We start from the raw sequence: 23,534 nt of genomic DNA on the forward strand, positions 1-23,534 counted from the left end.
CCACTGAACATTCGGACATTGCGTTTTGATTTTAGAACAAACGTAAACGGACGTTTCCTGACGATTTCGTTTATCTAATAAATTTTACGGGGCTTTGGCGAAAATATTCAATCGTCTGTGTGACCACAGGATTTTATTGAAGTGAAAGCAAGTGAAAAATTATGGGTTTTGGGCTCCGTGCGAGTGAAAGTGGAGTGAACTCGACCGGTGTTTTTGTGTTGACTAGTTGATCGTCCAATTTTTTAACAAAACAAATGAGAGAGACTCCTCCAGACATTCCTGGGCTTCTTGGGGGATGGATACGAATGAACAGAAGTCCTTGTCCCATAAAGAGTGGCGGAGGATTGCCAAAAAGGAGAGGAGGAGGAAAATACGATGTAAACATGCTCGTGAGAGAGAGAATGATGATGATCGTTTGAGGGAGACACTGGAGAGGAGCGCGGAATATTTAAAATGGATCGAGGAACAGGCGAATCTGGAAAAAGAAAATGAGAGAAGGGAACAAGAGGAGCATGACCACCAGGAACGACTTTGGATCGAGAGAGAGGTGAGGGACATTCAGAAAAAAATGATAGAAATAATTTTCTGATCACTTTACCTGTATTTTTCTTTCCAAATCTAGGTGAAAGCCCAGGACGACTGGAAGCTCCTCCAGGAACGTCGTGCAAAGGCCCGAGCGGAGCAGCACCACCAGGAGGAGATTCTCCGTAAAGATTTCGAGGCAAAGCAGCAGCTCCTGAACAAGCAGAAAGAAGAAGCCCAGAGTCGTCAAGAGGAGGAGTTGAAGCGTCAGGAGGACCTCAGGAACGCTATCGACAGCTACATCGACGAGGGGGCAAAGACCCCAGAGTCCCTGCGGGCAGTGATGGACAGTAAACCTGGGAAGGAGCTCTGTCCATTCTTCGCGAAGACAGCGGCCTGCAAATACGGTGACTCGTGCTCGAGAAACCACCGGAGGCTCGCCCTCGGCAAGTTTCTCATCATTCCTGGCTTCTACAGTCACTTTTCCCTCGAGAGAAATTCATTCGAGTACGACACCGACATTGGCCTGGAGTACGACTGCGTCGAGACACAGAAGGACTTCAGGGATTTTTATCGGGATATTCTGCCGGAGTTGGAGTCATTCGGGAGAATAAAAACCCTGAAATTCTGTCGCAATACTGAGGTTCATCTCAGGGGAAATCTCTACGTGGAGTACTCCAGTGAGAGGGAGGCAGCGAGGGCCTGGAGGAAATTGCATGGACGGTATTACGCTGGAAGGCAGTTGAACTGTGAATTTGCTAATATAAGTTCCTGGAGGGCCGCTGTCTGTGGACTCAACCGGTGTCCAAAAGGGAAAATGTGCAATTTTTTGCATACTTTTAGGAATCCTAGGGATGAGTATGATATTCTGAGCCCTCCCAGGCGGGGCAAGAAAGGGGAGGGAGAAAATTCTGATCGAAGGAGTGAAAAGAGTGACCGCAGGTTTGTTCACATATTTATTTATCTTCTTCATCAAATTCTTGATTTTCTCTGTAAATATTTTGTTGTTTTCTACACGAGATACACCAGGAAGATCATTCGTTTCATTATGAAATTCACCACGTGTACCTTCACTTCATATTTAGGAGTCAGTGCACTTGGGAGGATTCAGTCCGAAGTACAAAGACAGATCGTAAGGACTGGAGATGGTCAGAGTCTCCAGAAGTCGAGGTAAAGTCCCGGGAGCATCGAAAGTCCTCGAGCAGCTCGAGCTCTACCTCTAGAAGCTTGAGGTCGAGGAGAACACGAGAGGAGTCTTCTTCTAGGTCTCGAAGACGAAGGAGTTCGCCTGATGGGGAGTACCATGGAAGATCTAAGAAGAATCGTCGACACGAATCGAATAAGGAGAATGGCAGGGGCCACAGGACTCCAAAACGATCGAAGAGGGACAGCTCGAGGGAGAGGAAGTCGAAGAAATCAAAGTGGGACAGAGCTGAAGTGTCAGTTCGGTCTGGCACGAATTATTCTAGTGAAGAAGAAGACCATGCAAGGAGAAAAAGTGGAGAGACTGAGGGATATCAGTGGGATACTACAGACTCTGAAGGAGAGGATTGAATAAAGTGTCTCATTTGTTGATTATTAAATAAATTATTTTTCCATTCAACAAGTAAACATTCGTGGACAATCGTAATTCAAACAGTTTTCCCCACTTGGACAGCTTGTACCCAAAACTCCCTAGAAACTAGGGACATTCAGCCAATAACGTCGCGACGGAGGCGCCACTAGCGCCAATGTGGTGGCATCTGGAACAATCCTTTCAAAAGTTTACGTTTGTCGGTTGTCCCTCGTTGTCTGCATGTTCTGTTTATTTTTTTCGGGTTTTGTGCTTCATTTGTTTCCTGATTTTCTCTTTAATGCATGAAAAATAGTGTGAATAGTGAATTAAGTGAGTGCAATGATGTGTGAGTTCCTGGACGACACTGAAATGTCGATCAACTTCGATATGTAAGTACCAACAATTCCATTTCATTGTCTCAGGGATTCAGTAACTCCAGGAATGCCCAGGTCTACTGGCTTTTGTTAACCACAAGTGGTGAACGTATTTTTGGAACCAGTACTGTTCCCCTTGTTGATTTTTCATTCCCAATTAGTCACTGCCCAGTGGTTTCTGTCGTTGGGTTCACCCTGGAATTCTGTCTGGACGAGTAAACGTGAATGGGACGTCTCAGGGAATGGCTCAGGAAAAAATATCGTTGGAGGAAATGAACGCTGCAGTGGTCAGTGTGGTTTTAGGAATTTATTCACAGCAAAATTTCCTCGACTTTGCTAATATTTTAAGATTACGTCAGTGGGGGGAAGTGACCATGAACTCACATGAGAAGAGACTCCCCCCGGGGAAAAACATCCCCTTAAGTCGTAACAGTCCTCTGCTACTCAAAAATGGAGAGTCGAATTGTCCTGAACAATTAACGAAAAAAAATTCTCCCCTTATTTTTTCCAATTTCTTAAAACCCACATGATCTCCATCCAAGAAGTTCACTGACCATTCCCCCTCACCCCATCATGAAATCGTTCATCCGCTATTTGCGTTTCCGTTACTATCAATTCTCACATTGGGTCACAGGTCACTCGCGTCATTCACAATCCCCCGTCCCCCAGGAACTTCATAAAATTGACCGCCTAACAATCTCTCATTTTTCCATACAATCTCGTCGTCCAATCGTCCGTCAAATTTCCTACCTCATGCAAGCCCTGACCTTGAAGTAAGATCAATACCAATGCAGATATTTGCAGGCGAAACACCTGGAAAATCGAAACTAGCCAGAAATCTTAATTGAAACAATTCCCTCCCCAGATTACCATTTTCAATTTGAAATTAAGCTGTGCTAAGTTCAAAGGTCGTATCCCCCAGTATGAGCACCACTGCCCCCTCCCCCTGATCGATGCAGCCCCCCTTCGCCCTCTACCCTGGAGCATCACTTATGCTATATGCTATTTCATGAGTTGCTCTCCCCTCTACTCCCTCATCCCTCGGAGAAGCTCTCGGGTACATCCACGCGCTGATTGTGGTTCAGTTCACAGCCGTCCGCAGACGAGAGCACCAGCCGATAAATCAGTTGTCTCTTCATAGATTTAAAAAGTACACGTGAAGTGAATTGAATCATCAATCAGTTAGATCTATTCATATAAGCCCCGACAATACCTCAAGATGTTCTGATCATCATCAGATGTGAAAATGGAACATACGAGACCTTCAGCAAAGCGCAAGCTGTTCTTCACCAAGAGAATGACCAAGAAGAGGCTGATAATGGTGTAATCATTTATTCGTCGAGACCCCAACATCTTTGTGAGTGATAAAAACGCAGCTGCAGTGAGAGTTTTGGACGTTTTGTGGAGAGAACAGTGATATCATCGACCCTCGTGACACGAGACTTCTCTCGCACGGAATTGATCGGTCCAGCGGAGGAGTGAGAAGGCTGTGACCCCTGTGACACAGTTGATGATAAGATATTTGAGGGGGAGAATTTTTTAAACTTCAGTGAATGTTGTTGTTGAACTGTTTGATGTCAGTGGCAAGGAGACTGATAAACCGACGATTTTACTTCCCAAGTGGCGAACAAACGTGAAAAGACAATTGACGGACAGATTAATTTTTTATTAGCAGTTGAAGTTGGGATTGTTTAGGATTAGTTGACTTATTCTGTTCATTAACGCCAAATGACGTGCCAAAGAGTGACTCCAGTACAAGTTTAATCTCAGTATTAATTAAGGACAGATTAGCGTGGAATAGACGTTTATGATATACACGAGGACGATATTTACGCGGGGAAACACGTGATATTGTTGTTGTTGTTGTTGTTATTGAACGTTGTTGGGAATAGTTTTGAAAGGATTTTATGATATGGTGAGTTACAATAACGGGAAGATGTTTTTTGGTGGATATAATTATGGACCGAGTAGTCCAACATCTCCAACGAGAACCAATGCCTGGGGCAGCGTTTGCAGTCCATTCAGAACGTGAGTAGAAGCTTCTGAAGAAGTCCCCAATCGTTGATTAGATTTCTCAACTAGATCTGTTGATTGATCCACTCTCAACTAGAGAGTTGATGATGCACTTGATAGGATTTTGTCCAATTTCAAGGGAAGGATGTCGCCAGATAGTTAGGAATCAATATGACTAGCTGATCGGTCTATTTTTAATTAGCTAAATTGTTTAAAAGTAGTTGAGCCTCCACGAATACCAACTTTGTTGATTAACTTCCGTAACGTGGGACAGAGTGACATAACAAAGGAGTTCATAGGGAAGGAGTTCATAACACGCTTCGGTATGAGCTTAATTTCAGCACTAATTAAGGACAAATTAGGACAGAATAGACGTTTATGATGTACATGATTATCTCTACGCGGGAAAATTTGTTATGAGGTTATTGTAGTTGTACCGTTGTTGAGGAGAATTGAGGGGATTAGAAGACACGGTGGAATGAAATGAGGAGACGTTTCTCGGTGGATGTAACTAAGGACGAATACTCCAACGTCTTCAACGAGGGTGAAGGCCTGAGGGGCCTTATCAACCGATTCAGAACCGAAGTAAAAGCTTTTGAGGAATTTTTTAATCTCTTGTGAGCTGCACTTCGTTGATAAGGTTCCTTCTGCGTTTTATTTACTTATTGATTCATCAGGGGTTTCCACGTCCTTAGTAGATTTTTACCTGCGTTTGACAGTCGGTGGTGACCCTGGAAATGGAGGTGGAGGGTTGTAGACAAGATGAGGATAGATTAGTTTATTCTAAACAACTAAGGTTGAGGCTGGAGCCTCAGGCCATGAATGATTCACTTTTTTGTGCAGATTGAACTTGTTAACGTTGATCCTCTTGATTAACATCACATGACGTGCAAAGCATTACAATTGGTGGAAATACTTTTCAGGAAATCGATAGAGTTGGATTGAAATAATGGGATGAGGTTCTTCGATTTATCAAACTGAGTTGTCCAACATCTTCCTCGAGGACCAGAGGCTCTGAGAGGGAGAGTATCTGGAATATCCCGTTGAAATCGGGAGGTTTGTTCTACGCAGTGAGCTCACGACGCGGTTTTGATTCTTCTGCGTTGAATTTTCGTTCGATTTATCTATTCATTCGGCTTTGAATCAGATATTGTTATTGTTGAGCTTACCCACGCGGATATAATAACAGTATCGACTCTCGATTGCATCCTATTGACCTGCATATTAAACAAACGTACACGTGAGAATATCTACATCGCCCACGCTCTACTACACCTACGAAAAAAAATAATAAAAGAATGGACGGTCTATAATCCATTATCCCACGTGTCTTTCTGCTCAACTAGGGTTGATGACTTATTTTACGCAATATTGAGTCTAATTGTTTAAATGGTTTAACGACCGGTTAATTGATGAAACTTTGCATGTTGAAAATGAACGGTTTCTACATTTGGCGTTGTCGTAATTAACATGGGGATTTTAATGAACAGGACGACAAATACTTTCATTATTTTTTCTTCTCGTTGAAGTTGAAAAATCAATCATTCATGTGAGCACGTGCGATAGAAATTTGATTAACAAAATAGAAGAGCAGTTGAAGGATTAGAATAGAAAGTTGGAAGCGGAGAAAATATTTTTATTGAGATAGAAAATGGAATAGAGAAAAAATCATACAAAATATTTAGACATCGGAGATTTTTTAATAATTAGAGTTCATTAATTAGAAATATATCATCGGTGTTATTGGGTATCGCATTGCCCAGGGGCTCCTAGGACTTATAATTGCAGAATCGAGATAATCAGAAGAAGTGAATGGATTATTTTTCATGGTAATTAGCGAGGTGACGACTATTGACTACCGTGACAATGGACAATTTAACACCAATTGAATCCATCAGATGAAGAATAAGATTTTTATGTTTTTTTTAATCTCGCACATGAGTTAGTCGAGCCCCACGTTCTCCCGACGTAACGCCAGATCCATGGCACCCCTCGCACACTAGTATTGATCAGCATCCGACTGTTGTCATCTCATCCAAGGGCAATTTCATAACTCATCATCCAACTGGAGCTCCAGTTGAAGCGCTTCAAACACAACAGCCGTCATCCTCGCAATCTCGAGTGGTATTTATTATTAATCAAAATTGCATGAAGAAGTATCACATTCGGAGTCCGAAGATAGAACTCTCATTGTGGGGAGCGAGTGTGTTTACGTTGGATTGTTTCTTCTTTTTTTTTTTATTTCCAGTGTATTAAATTGCCTGCTGGTGTGACGTAAGCTGGGGGCTGAGGAATATTGTTTACACTTGGTCCAGCTGCTGTGTCTGACGCGATATCAACTGCGTTTCGAGGAAATTAACAAAACCCTTTGAATTCAACAATTGCCTCTTTGTTGTCAGGGTACAGCAGAGATGGATAATGATTGTTAATTATTAACTATTCATGTCTGTGCTTTCTTTGGCACTCCAACAATAGTCTTCATGAGCGAACGACTTCCTGGAGAACGTCAGTGTGTTTTTCTCGCCTTCAAAAATGAATTGATTGCAACTCGGGTTCCATGAACTCTAATCGTGCTGCCCCACCCACACGAATTAAATATACTAGGGTAGCATTTGAGAGGAGCCAGCACGATGTGCCCTCATATCGCATCCTGCCAATCATAGTCCCACCAGGGAACTGATAGGATTTATGTCTAGTTTCCAAAAATTCCTCGTAACATGAGTGCGAAACTTTCATTTACCCCAGGAGTTTCATTTTTTATGACGTTTGCACTGCAATTTGTCAAACAATTCTCGTAAAGAACTGTAATTATCGTAACCTGTCATTAGGAAGAGTTCAAACGCCCTGAAAATATTGTAAAAAATCAATATGAAGCAGTTTGTCCATTTTTTTTGTTACTACTACCGAAGGGTAAAGAGAAATATTCGATCAATCAGTTTCAATTGATTGTTAATCTATTGTAGCATTCGTAGCAGCTCCGCAACATCTCTGTTAGTCTTTCAATCTATTTTCGTGCGATCATCGTCCGCCATTTTTTCAGGGTTCCCTTCTCAGTTAGCAAGCAAAGATTCCCAGAAGTCTGGATCTAGATTTACGCTTAACTCCACGATTAAGCTGCACAAGGTGCAGAAAAATCATCGCGATGGGAACAGATGGTAATCTCAAAACTCGTACGAGATGGGAGAAAATAAACTCGTTATTACTTGGTAAGAAGTTAAGACTACTTGCAAGAGTGACGATGTTTGGAGGATTAATGACATATTAGTGACATTTGGTTACATCGGGAGAGAGGATCAAAGGGATTTAGTTGTACCTCCCAGTTGGATGGTATTTTTGTTCCACTTTGCCGGAGAAATGAAGAAGAAAGAAATTACTTTTTCAACTGAATTTCCGGCTTTTTTTTCGTTAGGAAGTCGTCCAAATTTAGAGACTCCTCTCAGACCCGAGGAAACGTTTAGTCTGCGCTGATAGAAGGGTTCACATTTTTTTAACGTCTCTTCGTCTTTTTATTCGTGAGAAGAATCCAAGGAGAAGGATGGACTCTCCTCATAGGAGGACACATCATTCTTCGAGGTGTTGCTCCAGACGAAACTATTTAGTAAATAATTTGGGGATAGGGAAAATTTCTGGAGGAATTTGGTCTAGAAGTGGTGCTCTCATTGGAAGATGCACTCACTTCTGTTTTATGAGGTATAAAACTTGAAAAAATTCTGTGTTTTGTTGAATCAGTGATTATTATTCAGTTGAATCAGAGATAAAATGGAGTGACAGATAATTCGATGAAGGGGCTTTGTTGAATCATGGGTGACTCAGTAGTGATGGACCCAACCGTTGCTGTTGTGAACTTCAGCATGGAATCCATTGTGATCAGAAAAATATTTCACTGTTCGTACGTTACCGCCGGGCTCGTGGACAGAGTATTCTCCAGCGACCCCATGTCCTGAGAGGAAAAAATCATTTATAGGCGATTGTAGATTCTTCAACGAATGCATTGAGAATATTTTAAAAATTCAGACCAAATCATCTCGCTGGTCTCGTTTTCTTCTGGACCACTTGGGGATTTATGACAGTGTCACGACTGTTTGGAGTGGCATTTTCATCGGTTCATTTCACTCACCATCTCCGTGCTCCTTCTGGCCATGCATATCATGGGTGTGATGATCCTCCACTCCGTAAGCGTATTTGTAATGCGGTTCAGCTACGTAATCATGATGATGATGACCATGCTTGTCCGTCCAGGTCACCTTCTGGTGATGGCCCGTCACCGGACCATGATGATGTTGAAAAGAATATCCCTCGTGACCGCCGCACGTGCCTTCCTGAATTAGTATCAATAATGCAAACACTGGTATTGTCTGCAAATCATAAAATTATGGATCATTATTCGGTGAACCTAGTGATTATTTTTGTGGGAGTGCCAGGGATGGCATTTATCGAATGATGACAGCAATTCTGATTTAAATCAATCTTATTCGTAACCTGAGAGTATTGACTGATAAGTATAAAGGAGATTAGAGAAAACCCCTGGGAAATTGCGGTAAAATTTATGAAGAAAAAGACTAGATTATTTGGGAATTATTTTTTAATCCGCTGAGATGTTTAAAAATCTGAAGAAATTTTTTTTATAATATTTATCAGCTCCAAACACATGTGGAAACATTAAACAGTCAGCGATTAGACGATTAGAATATCTACAGTTATTTTGTTGCAAATATCTCGCAAACCACTGGATTTAGAAAGAAACACCTGAGAACATTATTTAAAGTGAATAAAATTTTCTACAAATAATTATTTATGACAAATTCTTCTAAACCTCTTCCTTTCGCTGATATTCGATGATGATCGAAGTGCTCCCCAAAATATCCAACAATTACCAAACTCAAAATTTATAATAATCGTTACCTTGATTAGGTACATCTTGATGTCTTGGTCACTCGGAAGGTGAAGAATGTAATGTCCATACAGCTGATCCTGTCCCTTTATATATCCCAGAAACTTAAGCAACATGATATCCAATCACCGATGAAGTTTTGCAAACTCATTAACTCTGCTCCCCCCCTTATTCTCCCCCTAAATATTGACAAAAGATCTATGAAACAATCGAAGTAAAGAAATTTATGATTCGAAACTATTTTGCTCCTTACGTCAATACCCGAACGAACTTGTCAGGTATCAAAGGTAAAAAAAAAATTCAATCTGTCACGCATGGCAACGCCTAAAATGCAAATAAACCCAGTGAAAATTAGCTGAAACGAAACGATTAACGCATCTGTCCTCTGTGAAATCACAAGTCTCCCCACAAATTATTCATTTCACGTTTAACCAGGGTGAATTCATGGTAACTCGGATAATTTCCTCGAGATCTATATTAGACCTTACTGGAAAATCTGCATTTCCTTATTGCACCGAGTGGTGATTTACCGTCTCATCCTGCGTTGAAGCACGTACAGTCTGACAAATAATGACTTATGTGACACTCCAGCGATGGCTGTAAATTAATTAAACCAGCGATATTTCCTGGTTTTTTTAATGACAAAAACTTGGAGACCTCCAGCAATTTCTCCAGAAAAATCCTCGTCGCGTTGGGATTTTTTTCCAGCGGTGGAGGGAATATCTGAGCTGCGGTTGTTGGTGAATGGAGTGGGAGTGTGTTAATTATCAAACAATCAGGGAAAAATAAACAGAGGGGCCTTCTGTGGCTCTTGAAGAATCGATTGCCATCGGAGTCACGAAAAAATGGGAAACTCTTCACTGGATCCTGTCAGCAACTCCCGGAATAGATCTTCGGTCGTTTAAGTTTTTTTCAAAGTGAGGTCGTTGCCCTGTTTACGAAATTGATGCAATGACCTTTGGGATAATTACCACGAGCTTTTTTTCGTTAACTTCAGTGTCAATGCACGAAGACAAATATTCAGCGAAAATGACGGAAGTTGAGCTCATCTCAGAGCATTTACATAAATATTTGTAGTTACTATCGGGATTAAAAAACTACTTATGTTAAAATGAAAATTTTTATTTGATCAGCATGACGTGGCGGTATAGATCGATAATGGAGAAACAATTTTTCAATTTTTTAATAACTTGTTTTTTAATTGTTACAGCACTCATATGCCGCCCATCCAGGACATCACCATGAACCAGACGACGTACTTGGGCAGTGGTAAGTGCTCGCATTAAATTTCATTAAAAAAATTCAATGCTCCATTGATCTTTACAACCATCGAACAATCGATACTCAAGATAGAATCGTGATACCGGAGAAAACTAAAACCGGATGCGGGTGCCAGGCGCACCCCAGATGTTGCAGCATTGCCTCGGGCCTCATTTGCAGATAAGAAATGGTGAATCTTCCGGTCACTCATTATTGTCCCTTAATAGCGACCTCCTCGATAGGTTGGATCCAGTGATAATCGAGTTATTGATTGAGGGTCGAGAAGGATATCATATGGGATGGGACAATGGAGACACTTATAGACTATTGCCAGGGTAATTGCACTGCCAGCCAACCGTGTCTGGTCTTCGTTCAATTTAAATGATGAAGAGTTGTTTCGATAATTTTCATTAATTAAATGAGAAACTCGAGACAGTTAAAAGATGATTAATGGGTCAGTTCGATATTCCTTTGTGGGGTAGGATTCATTGTTTGTTTCACGAAATGACAATTTCTTTGACCAGCGAACTGAAGAAAGTGAGTTCATGGGCTGTCGTTAGAGATCCTCATTACCAGGGCCTTGGAAAAATTGTTAATGAGCTCCCGTTGGATAAATCCGGTGATTTACGATTTTTCTAAGGACCCGGGAATTTTTTAAAGTCCATTCCTGGGTTTCTCTCGGCTCCTGGGCCTTCTAGAGCCCAATAGTCCCAGATTTTGGATCGTTTAATTTTTTTGCGGACCTCTCGGACAATAATTTAGTTAGCGTTATAATTCCAAGGGCAGTTGGAATATTTTTACATTACAATACTTCTCTCCGTTCAACTTGAATAATCACCCTAGTTTTCGGGAAACTCCTATTTAGCTCCCTGTTTCACTTAACCGTACAATTAATCAGTGCTCCTCTGGCTGGTGAATCGCGAGACTCCGAGACGCCTCAAGTTACGCATCTCGAGTAAAAGCTCAAAATGGCACATAAAATTCTCGGAAATCGGTTGTTTCTACTCACTCCACAGAGAGACAACTCTCACTTCATCTTCCGCTCCTCCTGGTGACTCTTCATTTTTGGCTCGACGAAAATAATATCAAGACGAGAGTTCATTCGAGCTTCTTCCTCGCCCACGACGATGACTCCACTTTTTTAGAGTTTTACCACACCATGAGCTGATGGAAAATTATCCTGATAAGTGGATGGTCATTTTTCTGGGGAATTCCTCATATGTCACTCTGATTATTCGATAGAAAAATCGATACCGATCACTAGCTGAATGGAGATCATTGATTTTTTATGTCAGTGTAGTGGCCTTGAGGCCAATGCAACCTAGAATTGACCTCGTCGGTATTGAAAGCTTTTTTTAAGGAGAAGTATGACAATCAGAGGTGGAGAAAAGACACCTGATCGCTCGACCCCAAATCGGCAGACCTGAGGAATTTGCACCAGGCGCCGTATGTCCGATCTTCAGTGACATCCTTCTTGGAAGACGAAAGCACACAAGCTCTGTTCACCGCCAAAGCTGTTATTGGGGGGGATATATATTGTTCGCACTTTGGACCTGATCAGCACTTTGCCAAAGTGATGGTGTAATCAATCGCTTGGATAATTGGATCAATGGAGTGATTGATTTATGTGATTGGTGGCCTAACCAGTTTCAATTGTTTAATTTTTCCCATCATTTCTCGATCATTTCATTGGGTTGAATAAAAAAGTCTTTTAGTCAAATAAGGGTCGAAGCCTCTTGACCCCTATTCTGATGAACCCTGAAGATGTTATTTATATATTAAAAAAAAAAATCGGTAATTACCGGGACGACGCAGTAAGTTACGGAATTATTCTCGTCGTGAATGATATCATTATTGACGATAAATGAATACAGAATGTAAATATAATAAATAAAATTAGTTAAATTCATTTTAAATAAGAATTAAGATGTTAGTTAGACAATAATACGTCGCCCACGCGGAAATAAGATTATCAGTTCATCCCGTGAATAAAATTCTGAATGAAAAATAAACCGAAAAAAATCGAATGGAAAATTTGAAAAATTCTAATTATACTCCTGAGAATGCTGTAGTTGCCCCCAAGCATGTCTCGAGTTACAGGAAATCCGTGCTTCGTATTTTCCCGTCTTCGAGTGTCCCCCAAACACTGGGTGGAGGCGTAGACTCTTCAAATTTATTTCTAGCGCATCCCATGGTCCCTCCACCCACCACTAACCGATTAGACACATTTTTGGGGAGGAAAAAATGCCCGACAAAAATTCCATTTTTCCGGACTCTTCGTATTCCCCAATGAGAAATAAATAGAATCATGAAGAGGAGAACTGGATGATTCCGAATTCTGAAATAAAAAAAGTTCTACCGATTCTCGTCCTAAATGTGTCATCTATTAATACCTTCGAGCCCCCAGACATGCCCGAGTCTCGTATTCGATAGACTGATGGGGGGGTTTGGGGGGTAGGGCAGATGCAACTTAAAACTGCAACTGAAAGCTGGTGGGGCTCCACTCCAGTGAATCACGAATACCCCATCACACTGACCCCCGGAATTTCACCCCTTTTTTCTAGTATCTTTTTTTCAATTTCTTCATTCCTGTGCAGTCTCACTTCGCGTCAATCTCCGGCGCCTAGATAATTGGGCACGAAAAAAAATTGATAAAGAGAATTAATTGAATTCACTGCGAGACGTTTAAGTAAATAATTTTATTTAAAGCGGGTTAAAAAATAAAAAAATATTTCTCTCATTCAAATGAAATGATCGACTCATGGACTGACCAGTGAGTTGAACGATTGCTTAATTAATCGTTTGATTAGAGCAAGGACTAATCGATTCGTCGAGAATTCGATCAGCCCATCGTCCAGACGACACTCTCTCTCTTGCACTCCATTAATTTAATTAATTTAATTTCCCACAAGTGATGTTATGTTATTTTTCGTTTACGAGTACATGAAAAGTCAGTTTTTGGTACAAGGTGAACATAGCAGTGGTAAAATAAAATCCTAATTACGTCGCCTCCTCGTAAAAAATGAACTTTACACTCTGGTTACGTCTACAAACTACGTCTCAGTCGAAATATAGTTAAACATTAATTTTAAACTGCTAGCTATGTATATAAGAATTGGATGTTTTCGACTTTTGGCTGACTGAGGCCAGTTGCCATTCGGTGGCAGTGTTAATCTGTTCGTTGATGATGCTCTTTTAACGGGCATTTTCAACGAGGTACAGATGAAAATTTCGCGATTGAGGGACTAAAAGGGAGTCTTTGTGCTTGATGGTGATGAGAGATGAGGAGTAACTGGAGGAAAGAGGCTCGTGTGTTATGGGATGTAGTAAATCACGAGTTGAATCTTCGACTGTCAGTGAAGAATCAGACGGTGAAGATAAACCCGTGCGAATAGAAGTCATGTTTGGTAATAATAATGTTGATACTAATTATTTATATAGATGACAGGGGCTAATAAAAGGGATTGTCAGGAAAATCCTTCAGTTTCTTTCCCATAAAACCTCTCGTAATTAAATTCAATTTTTCTCTTCTGATTATAATGACTCTATCAAGTTTAAAAACTTGAAAAAAAATTATGCTCTCACTCGATTCATCAGCTCAGCCCACGTGCTCCAACTGTCAATGAATGAAGGTTCTTATACTTTTGTTGTCAGCAAGATTTTCTTTAAAAATAGCCCTTTTCTCACTGTTCATCGTGGAGAACGATGAATTTTCCTCGTATTCATTTTATCAAAATAAATTTAACTCCATTGGCTACCGTTTCATGCCAAAAGTGTCATGAACTTTCGAATTGACATCGGAGGATCAAAAAGAGAGTTCAGAAGTAACGTATAAAGGTAATAGAAAGAAAATGCGTGTACGTGGTGAAAAACAAGAGGAATAATAATAGGTCGTACAGGCTACAATTGTCTTTGGTACATCGCCAAAAGGGTCAAAAAGTGTACATACGTCGGGACGCCTCGGATGGTTTTTGATGATCACTGCGAAGTTGGCACGCGAACAGTCATGTGTATCACACACCCAGGGGAAAGACACATCGAAGATTGCCATCGACCTGGTGATTAATTTCCCTCGTAACAGGTGGTCAGATGAATCTTCGCGACTTAAATAGAGAGACGAGCTTTTCAATTGGGTCACTAATTAGGACCATTTGATAACGTACGAGTTATAGGGGAAATGAGCGACAGTTCTAGTTATTATTTTCCTGTTTTATTAGATTTTGAAAAATCTAATGTACGAAAGAATTTTTTAATGACGATTCTTCCTCCAAAAATTTATCTCTGTTGACAATAGCGTTAATTATAAGGCAAATATTTTGCCTTCAGTTTTTATTTTAGTTTTTTTTACCGGAAAAAAATATAGTGAAAACAAAACTAGAGATTTATGCCAAGAAATTCCTGTCAAAAATAGTTGTTCAGGGAAACTAACGTCTGTCAATGTTTCTTTGAAGAAATATCATCGTTGAAAACAAATTTTTCAAATTATTTTCTAATAGACCTGTAGGGTATTTGAGTGAGTTAAATTCCCTAATAAATTCCCAAGTTTTCTCTCTCTGAAACCTTTTCATCCGTGACCTTTTGAAATAATTTCAATCTTGCTTTGTACTCATCTCACTGCTGATTTAATCTGAAGTATGTCCTTTGTCTGGGCCTAACGTCCGCAAATTGACGACACTTTAACATGGATAAACCACAATCTTGTCAATTAATTTAATCGTCCCATCTTCCCGCAATGTTCGCGCCGTGAATTTCAAGTGTCCAGTCATTATTCCCCATTTTTACGAACTGCCTACCGTGCAATGTAGTCTAGAGTGAATTAAACCTGACGTTTGAACAAATGTCGAATTTCAGAGGTTACAGACAAACAAATCTTCGTAAACCTCCTTCGTTGTCTATAATACCCGCAATGTAATTTTTTTTCTGTTCAGGCACAAATCCCAGATCACCGGGGAAAATTCCCAATGGGACTGCCTCAGGTCATGCTGGCAGAACCATCAAAGATTATGAGGACCAACTGGGCGTTCTACAGAAGGAAAATTTCAATCTCAAATTACGGGTTTACTTTCTCGAAGAGAAGATGGGCATCAGTTCGGCCGACGAGAATACGATTAAGAAGAATATTGAACTTAATGTGAGTGTAGAATAATTAAAGGAACATCTCATTTGATTTATTTACCTTTGATTCATCAGCTTGAGATTTTAATTGAATAAATAATCTGAATGAAAGGCAAGTGCTCAACGACTTTAATCTGTTTATCTCCCCAGGTTGAACTTGAATCCCTGAAGAAAGATCTGATTGAGAAGCAGGAACTGCTCAGTCAAGCGGCGAAGGCCTTTCAACTGCACGAGGAGCAAAAAGAAGCATCAGCTCGTCATCAAGCTCAATATCAGGAGTCCTTGGAGGCCGAAAGACGAAGAATAGAAGAGCTTGAACAAGGTAACTCCCTTCCCCTCCCGTCCCCTATTCACCCATCACCCAATTAATTAATTAAAGACATCAGCGATCATCCACTTACTGAGAACAAGTTTTTAGCGAGTCTTGTATTGGAGATAAAAAATTTCTTTTTGTAATTACAGAACTGTCAGATTACAAGGAAAAAATGGAACCGTCGATATACTACAAAGAGGCCTTCGGTATCACTCCGGAATCAGCAATGGAGAACAAGGAGAAGCTGATCCAGATGGAGGAGCTAGTGGAGAGCCTTGAGGCAGAAGTTAAACAGTTGTCAGCGAGCCTCGAGGACGAGAGATCCTGGGCGCAGGAATTGGAGACTGAGAGAGATGCACTGAGGATTCGACTGGAGGTGGAAGTGAAAAATCGTGAGAAATTGACAGCCGCACGTGACAGCGACAGCGACGAGCTCCGAGGAAGGATCAAGGAGCTGGAGGAGGAGGCCTTGAAGCGTGAGAGTGCAGTTCAACAGTTCAAAAGTGAATTGGCTGAGAAGGATCGCTTGATCCGGGAGAAGATCTCCCTGTTGGAGGAGAAGTGTCGTGCCTGCGATGAACTCACTGAGGTCGCCGAGAAGAGGAAGAAACAGATTGATCAGCTCAGGACGTCTGTCAAGTCCAGGGACGATGCACTCACGGATCTGAATAATAAGCACAGAGCACTTTTGAATCAGTCGGAGAACACCCTGACGAGGAGAATGTCACCACCTGGCAGTCCAATTACTTATGATGATTCGAGTCAGGGGATGAGGTCAGGACAGAGATCAGGGATTGTCAGTCCAGGAAAATGTAACAGTCCCTTCGACTGGGACTTCAGGTCTAGGGGAATAGTGCACATGAATTCCGTGGAGGAGAGGGAGGTCAAGGAGTTGGTGAAGGTTTGTTTTCTTGAACTCGGTTCCTTATAGATTTTTTTATTCACTTTTTTCGTCTGAATGCAGATATTTTTGATGTAACATGAGAAATGGGAGTTTCTCTGGCGTTTTATTGGACAGCTTCGAATAATTTTTGTTTGGAAACGAAGAGAAATGGCTCCGCTCTCTTTTATTCTTAAAATAATCCCAAGTTTCAAGTTGCAGCTTCAGGATAGTAATTTATGGTTTTTCTAACGTTTACGGAAAGGGAAACGGTTTATTGCCCCCGTTATTTGCGTCCGTTTTCCTGATTTAAATTTATTCTGACGGAATGACCGATGGAAAATTCCCAATTTATAACTTTTTCTCCATAAATTTTTTTCAGGAACTCGAAGAAAGAGATCGTAAACTGAAGGACCAAGAGGAAACGAAGAAACAGCTGATGTTGAAGCTCTGCAATGTCCAGGAGACCGCCGAAGCCACTCAGAGAGATCTGAAAAAAGTGCAAACAGATCATAACAAAGCTCTCAGAATGATCCAAGAATTCGTGGGTCGTACGAAACACCTGGAGCAAAAGCTCAGCAAAAAGGACAAGAAAATTGAAGAGCTGAAGTTGGAGAGCACCAAGCTGAAAGAGTCCGAATCGAGAACAAAAAGAAACGGTCAGTTATCGTCAATAAGGCGAAATTTAACCCCGGAAATGGACGATGGTTCACTGGAGAAGAAATCGTCGAGTCAGGTCGGTAAATTATCAAATGCTTTCCATTTTTTTCGGAAAGGAACTACACTCTCATTACTCTCGTGACATTAACCCTGTCGTACTTTATGCTGAAAAGATGATATTAATTATCGCTAGACGCTTAATTAACAAATGACTATAATCTAGCTTCACAATGCTGTAGCACTCGATTGAATTGGATTAAACATTGATGAATTAATGAATCTGAAGTGTCCTCTGGTTTATCAGCGCTGAAAGTCGTTTTTTTTCTCTTTATTTTCAGAATAACTCTTCTTCTTCCTCTATGCTTTGACAACACTGCATGATAGCTTCTGATCATCGCTACTTCCAATAAGACAAAATTATTACAATTTTACCTTTTTTTGTAAAGATCAACTACGAATCATCATTTATACTGACTGGTACACATTTTATTTCATTCCCGAAAAATGAAGGATTAAATTAACTGGACAACAGATCAATTTCATTCAATTCCTTAGCTGTTTGATTGATTTAATTAATTTATTCCTTTTCTTGCGTTATTTTTTTCATTACATCGTGTTTAACGAATTTTTATTTTTCAATTTCCTGTTGGTCGTTTGGGTAAAATAAGAGTGTGTTGGGGGATTTGGGGTATTGAAGATGCCTTTGCTCGAAATGCTAATAATAGGTGGGGAGTTTGAGACGTTCCATGGCTCCTCAGACCTCACGAATGTTCATTCTACCCAGTTGACTCTGCGTCGTGCACTTTCACACTCCTCCCATCAAATATTTACGAACTGTTGATTATGTTTTGCAGTTTTATCGTTAATAATTGATGATAATGGGTGTAGTAACAAGAGAAAATAATTTGCTCTTCGTTAGTTCGAGTCTAAATTCGCACAGGAATTGAATTTCATTACGTTTTCCATTTTTATGAAGCTGGTGAAACTATTCATTGGCTTGTGCATTGTTCGGTGGGGATTATTGAATCAATGAACAATTATTTATTATCAATGTTTATGATACTCATGAATTTTTGATTACTCTTGGGATTTTTGACATGAATTATTAACGATAACGTGAATACTGAAAAAATTGAACATCACGTTTTTTTTTTATAAAAACAAATTACCGAAGGTTTTGTGAACTGTTCAAGAGTGTTGAGGGGTTGATAAGCTTTTATTTTTCATTAAATATTGGTCTTATCCGCTGACTGAAAGTATCTTGTGAATAATGCTCTCCTGTTTGTGTTTAACACTTCGAATGGAGGTAGGTACGAGTGACGCGAGTCTTTCGAAATTCTCAATGACAAAAGATGTATTTCGGTATTCAAATTTTTGTCTCTCCTTGGGCCATCATAAATACTCAAAGCGAATTATTGCGTAAATAAAACAGACGATAAAACATGTTGAAGTAAATACAATGGGAATTAAATCCCTCGAGTTGTTATTTGATGAAACGAGTGAATTGGAAATTTATTTTTTAGGAGCCAGTTGTTGTTACACTAGTGCCTCCAAGAACCTGGGTTAAGAAAAAATAAATAATCCTTCCTCAACAAATCTCTCTCACCAAATCCTGTAATTTTCACGCTATTCTGTAAACTGACACTCGATTATTCAATAAAATTCAATGTCTCAATGTTTCAATCTGTTGATTACTTGCTTTTGAGTTTTATTGACTGTTGAAATTTTGTTTGTTTTTATGTACTTCAGCAGCGTTTCGAGGAAATGGAAATCAAGATAAACGACCTCAGAGACGAAATCGACATGATCAAAGCTGAGAAAAATCGTCTTGAAAAACAAATACACGATGAGTCAGAGGTAAAAACAAATATCATTTGTAAACAGTTATTAAATAATTCTTAAAGTCTCTTCTATAATTTATTTATCCTCCCTATTCAAATCTCAATCAGAGAAATCTAATTTTGTCGAATCTAATCAGCTGAATACTTTTAAAGAGCATTTTTTATTTTGAAACAGAAAATTACGAACAGAATGAGTCATTGGAGCAGTTAAGGATCTGACAGCCATTGGCTGCCGTCTCTTAACTACATAATATTATTAAAATAACAATGAAACACCTGGTAAATATGGTATCGGTCTCGTGCTTGAGGCCGAGGACGACTGAATTTCCTAGACCCGTACAATTTGATGGCAAATATCTCGAACCGATTGGCACATCTCACTCATAACATCTTCGCGCACCTCAGTCCTGCGATCTATAAATATCCAATCACCTCGTCACCGGCTAATGCAGCGAAGCCCATCAGCCCCATCCACTAATCGATAAATCCTTTCAGGAGCTGCACGACCAAATAGCCGATAAACAACGAAGAATAGACTACCTGGAACTGGAGCGTGAAGAGATAAAGCGTGAGCTTGAGGACAAGGAAAATGAGATCAAGCACATGACATCGAATGCCTCATTGCCTCTCCCAGAGATCGAGCAACAGCTGTTATCGAAGACCCGAGAGATCGAGGAGAAGAATCAGAAGATCGAGCAGTTGTCCAAAGACCTCCAGATAAAAACCCAGAACCTCCAGAAGCTGGTGAACACCGAGTTGTGGTCCAAGAATAAGGAGATAGCCAAGTTGCACAATCACATGACGAATCAGTGCCACGAGAGAAGTCGAAATAAATCAGAGTCCCAACAGGACCTGGTGAATTCCCACCTGGAGCTCTTGCTGAAGGAGCTGAACGACATTGGAGTGGAGGTAAAGTTCTCAGAGGACATCGTCCACTTGAGGTACTCAAATCAGTCTCTTCCGGACATCAAATCCCTGGCAGAGAACGTTCAGAAGCTCGTGCTCCAGAAGAACGACCTCGAGAAAGAAGTGGAGTACCTGAAGTGGTTGAAATTAATTTCAAAAACGGACGTGGAGAGCGACGATTCGAACGGCTTTGAGTCTGAAAAATGTCGAGAGTACTGTGAGCTTCTGCGGGGACACTTGAAGTCCCTGGTGAAGTTCATGAAGGAGATGCTGAAGAGCTCGAACTACTCCATCAACGACGAGTACAAACGCATGGTCCTGGACGTTCTGGTGGGCTCTAGGATTCTCTCTGAGGACTTTGTTCAGGCCCTGGAGGGTGTCAACAGTTTCTCAAAGAGGGAGCTCACCCTCGAGGATATCTGCACGTGCAGGGATTTGAAACGAAGCAGATCACACCTGATGGACGAGAAATCAGACTCGGAGGCTTTCTCAGAGCCAGACAGAAGTGTCTCACTGGCGAGAATTGGCCTTCAGGAGATCCCTGAGAAGTCCTCGAGGTCTAGGTACATCAAGTACTCGAAGAACTTCAGCGATTCCGAAGACTCGGTGGATTATGTTCCCTATCACAAGACGTATCAGAGTGATCTTAACGAGATTGACTCGTCCCATCATCTGCAGGAGCTCAAGGAGACTAATAATTCTTTGTACACTGAGCTGATGGACCTGAGGAACGACCTGATAAGACGATCACCTATGATTGACGTTGATGAGAAGCTCAAGCCTATCATCCTGAAGATTGAGAAGTCCCAGAGCTTTTGCGACAAACTCCAGGGATCACTTGATAAAAAAATGCAGGAGAGCCTGATCAAGAAGGAGAGCAAACAGAATAGTGTGAGGAAGGCGCAGTTGGAGAAGAAAATTGTTGACGTCGAGAACATGGCGATGGAAATTGCCAAACAAAAGTCCGAGCTGATGCTCTACAAGGAGAATAACGAGAGGAAGACTGCGGAGATGATGATGGGATTGAATATGGAGAATGAGGGACTTCGGTTAAGGGTTCAGAAGCTGGAGGAGGAGAACGAGGGAGCCAGGGGGAATGTCTCCATGCTCACGAAGGAGTTGGACAGGCTGACACTCTCCCAGAGTCAAGTGCTGGTGGAGAACACGAAATTGACTAATGACAAGCTCAGGCTGGAGCAGGATGTGAGGAAGGTAGAGGCCAGGTTCGAGGCCACCTTGAAGAGCCTCAAGGAGAAGTTCGAGAAGGAGGTGGCCGACCTGAACATGATCAATGACTCTCAGAGGGGCAGAATGCAGGAACTGGAGGTGGCTAATAAGGAACTGAGGAGGCAGGTGGTGGTTTGTGAGACCAGCGATTCAGCACCGAGCTCCAGTGGAATTTCATCGATTCCTACTGATGGTAGACTCAAACAGACGTGCGATGATCTCATACAGGAATTTCATTTTAATGGCTCTCAGTACTGGCAGCCATTGAACTATCCACCGTCGACTGGTCGCAGTAAATCCAGTTGTTCTCCGGATCTTGGTATCGAGAGTGATGCAGCAGTGTCAACAACGAGACCCCTCAAAGATACGTTAAAAATCACGGAATCTATGACAAATCTATTGAGCGACGACGAGAACTGCAATCGAGGACTGCGGGATCTAGACAGGGAGAGCCCGCTACACCTTGAAGGTAGTTTCATTTTTATCAGTGATGTTATCGTCGATATTACTTAGTCATTCGTTCTGAAATCCGTTGAAACGTCTATTGATTAATATAATTTATTTATTATTTATAGGTGGGCATAATTATAGTATGTATCTCAAACAGTTGAGTTTTATTCGCTTTTTGGCACTCGATTGTCATGAGAATGCAATTCATTAGACTAATGTAGCACATCAACCAAAATTTGTCTTTCATTGTCATTGAAAACACATCGATATGCATTTATTGATTAATATTCGTTGGCTCATTGAATTCATCAGTTTTTAAGACAATCATTGCCATAGAAAATCATTGATCATTTTCATTCGAAGTAATTTCTGGTAATTAATGAATGTAAAGTAATGAACCCCTCAAGTATATTTAACGTACTAAGCAAGTGCTTAGCAAAAGTAACCAGAATAAAACCTACGTCAATACTTCTTAATTTTCCAAATTAAATACTCTCTCGATGAATGGATAATTAACAAAAAATCATTGTCCCATTCGATCTCTCACATTAAAAACTGCGTTTTTCACTCAGAAAAGATGGAAACATGATAATAAACCGGGACTAATAAAATATTTTCTAGGTCTGGACGAAGTCGAGGCCTTGAAGCAGGAGAACGAAGCTTTGAAAAGACGATTGATGAAGACGAAGAGGGCCTTGGAGGACACATTCAAGCACCTGTCCGCCTCCAACAAGAATAAGAAAAATGTCGAGAAGGCAATCACCAAGCAACTCATGATCACGAAGAGTATTCTCCAGAAAACGAGAACTTATGAGGAGCCTTTCGACAACTGATGATGTGAGACAAACAAATGTTATTTGTTTTTGAAAACGGTGGGAGAATCATTGATCATGGAAATTGATCTTTCTCTCCGAATTTACCACGGGGTATTACCGTTGCTCTTACAACGATATTACGTTTTTTCATCCTACTCTTAGTTACGTATTCGTATTCTACGATTTTTTGCGGTTCACTCGTGATCCGAACGACTGAATTATACTAATTGGTACTTATCTTTGATATGAAATCATTCGGTGAAAAATTTGAAGGCAAAAATTACCGCTAACGTAATTTTTTTTCGTATATTAAGACAGAGGGGCATTTTTTAAGCAAAAAATGAGAGGATAAACAAATTCAAGGTTTGAGATTGTTTGAAGGCCATTGATAAGGAAACATCGAAATCACGATTCTTCCGCGATCATTCTAAATTCAAGTGTATATTGGATATTGTAAATAATTCAAGTGGAATGCGAAAATTCTACCTTAGGCTTTTCCTTTTGTATGTAGATTTTGAAAATGATTTTTTTTCAGATATGAATGGTAAATTTGTAGGTGATTATGTACGTGTATATAAGATATGTACTCATGGTTCAACATCTGTAAATAAACACAAGAGTAAAGTGCCATTAAAGTTTTGCCTTTCGATGATTTGTGGTATTTATTTCTAATTTAATTGTAATTAATATACTTTTTCTCTTTCAACTGCTA

General features: G+C 40.5%; 2 protein-coding genes across 9 annotated transcripts; one reads left to right on the forward strand and one right to left on the reverse strand.

Annotated features, from left to right (window-relative positions):
- The first annotated feature begins 18 nt into the window (after positions 1–18).
- LOC135165945 (centrosomin-like) lies at positions 19–23,474 on the forward strand. 8 transcript variants are annotated; one of them, XM_064127768.1, is made up of 11 exons: positions 19–547; positions 623–1,464; positions 10,566–10,624; positions 15,544–15,746; positions 15,881–16,052; positions 16,193–16,944; positions 17,306–17,659; positions 19,333–19,440; positions 19,920–22,026; positions 22,133–22,163; positions 22,629–23,474. In XM_064127768.1, the coding sequence occupies exons 1-11, from the start codon at positions 296–298 to the stop codon at positions 22,744–22,746; spliced, it is 4,998 nt and encodes a 1,665-aa protein (XP_063983838.1). In that variant the 5' UTR covers positions 19–295; the 3' UTR covers positions 22,747–23,474. The 8 variants fall into 8 exon arrangements, with proteins under 8 accessions (XP_063983838.1, XP_063983835.1, XP_063983837.1 ...); XM_064127765.1 differs by having other exon boundaries at positions 19,336–19,440; positions 22,133–22,147; XM_064127764.1 differs by having other exon boundaries at positions 20–547; positions 22,133–22,147.
- On the reverse strand, positions 8,173–9,514 carry LOC135165953 (histidine-rich glycoprotein-like). Its single transcript, XM_064127792.1, has 3 exons — positions 9,367–9,514; positions 8,582–8,819; positions 8,173–8,404 (listed from the first exon to the last, which is right to left on the reverse strand). The coding sequence occupies exons 1-3, from the start codon at positions 9,469–9,471 to the stop codon at positions 8,274–8,276; spliced, it is 474 nt and encodes a 157-aa protein (XP_063983862.1). The 5' UTR covers positions 9,472–9,514; the 3' UTR covers positions 8,173–8,273.
- Positions 23,475–23,534: the final 60 nt, after the last annotated feature.

Source organism: Diachasmimorpha longicaudata, chromosome 9 (assembly GCF_034640455.1).
Source record: "Diachasmimorpha longicaudata isolate KC_UGA_2023 chromosome 9, iyDiaLong2, whole genome shotgun sequence".
Taxonomy (NCBI): domain Eukaryota; kingdom Metazoa; phylum Arthropoda; class Insecta; order Hymenoptera; family Braconidae; genus Diachasmimorpha; species Diachasmimorpha longicaudata.

Coding starts and splice junctions, on each gene's coding strand:
- LOC135165953 (XM_064127792.1), bottom strand. CDS start 9,471: ATGTTGCTTAAGTTTCTGGGATATATAAAGGGACAGGATCAGCTGTAT. Junction 8,820..9,366: donor TCAAGATGTACCTAATCAAG/GTAACGATTATT, acceptor TATGATTTGCAG/ACAATACCAGTGTTTGCATT. Junction 8,405..8,581: donor CCAGAAGGAGCACGGAGATG/GTGAGTGAAATG, acceptor TTTTCCTCTCAG/GACATGGGGTCGCTGGAGAA.
- LOC135165945 (XM_064127764.1), top strand. CDS start 296: ATGGATACGAATGAACAGAAGTCCTTGTCCCATAAAGAGTGGCGGAGG. Junction 548..622: donor GACTTTGGATCGAGAGAGAG/GTGAGGGACATT, acceptor TTCCAAATCTAG/GTGAAAGCCCAGGACGACTG. Junction 16,945..17,305: donor AGGTCAAGGAGTTGGTGAAG/GTTTGTTTTCTT, acceptor AATTTTTTTCAG/GAACTCGAAGAAAGAGATCG.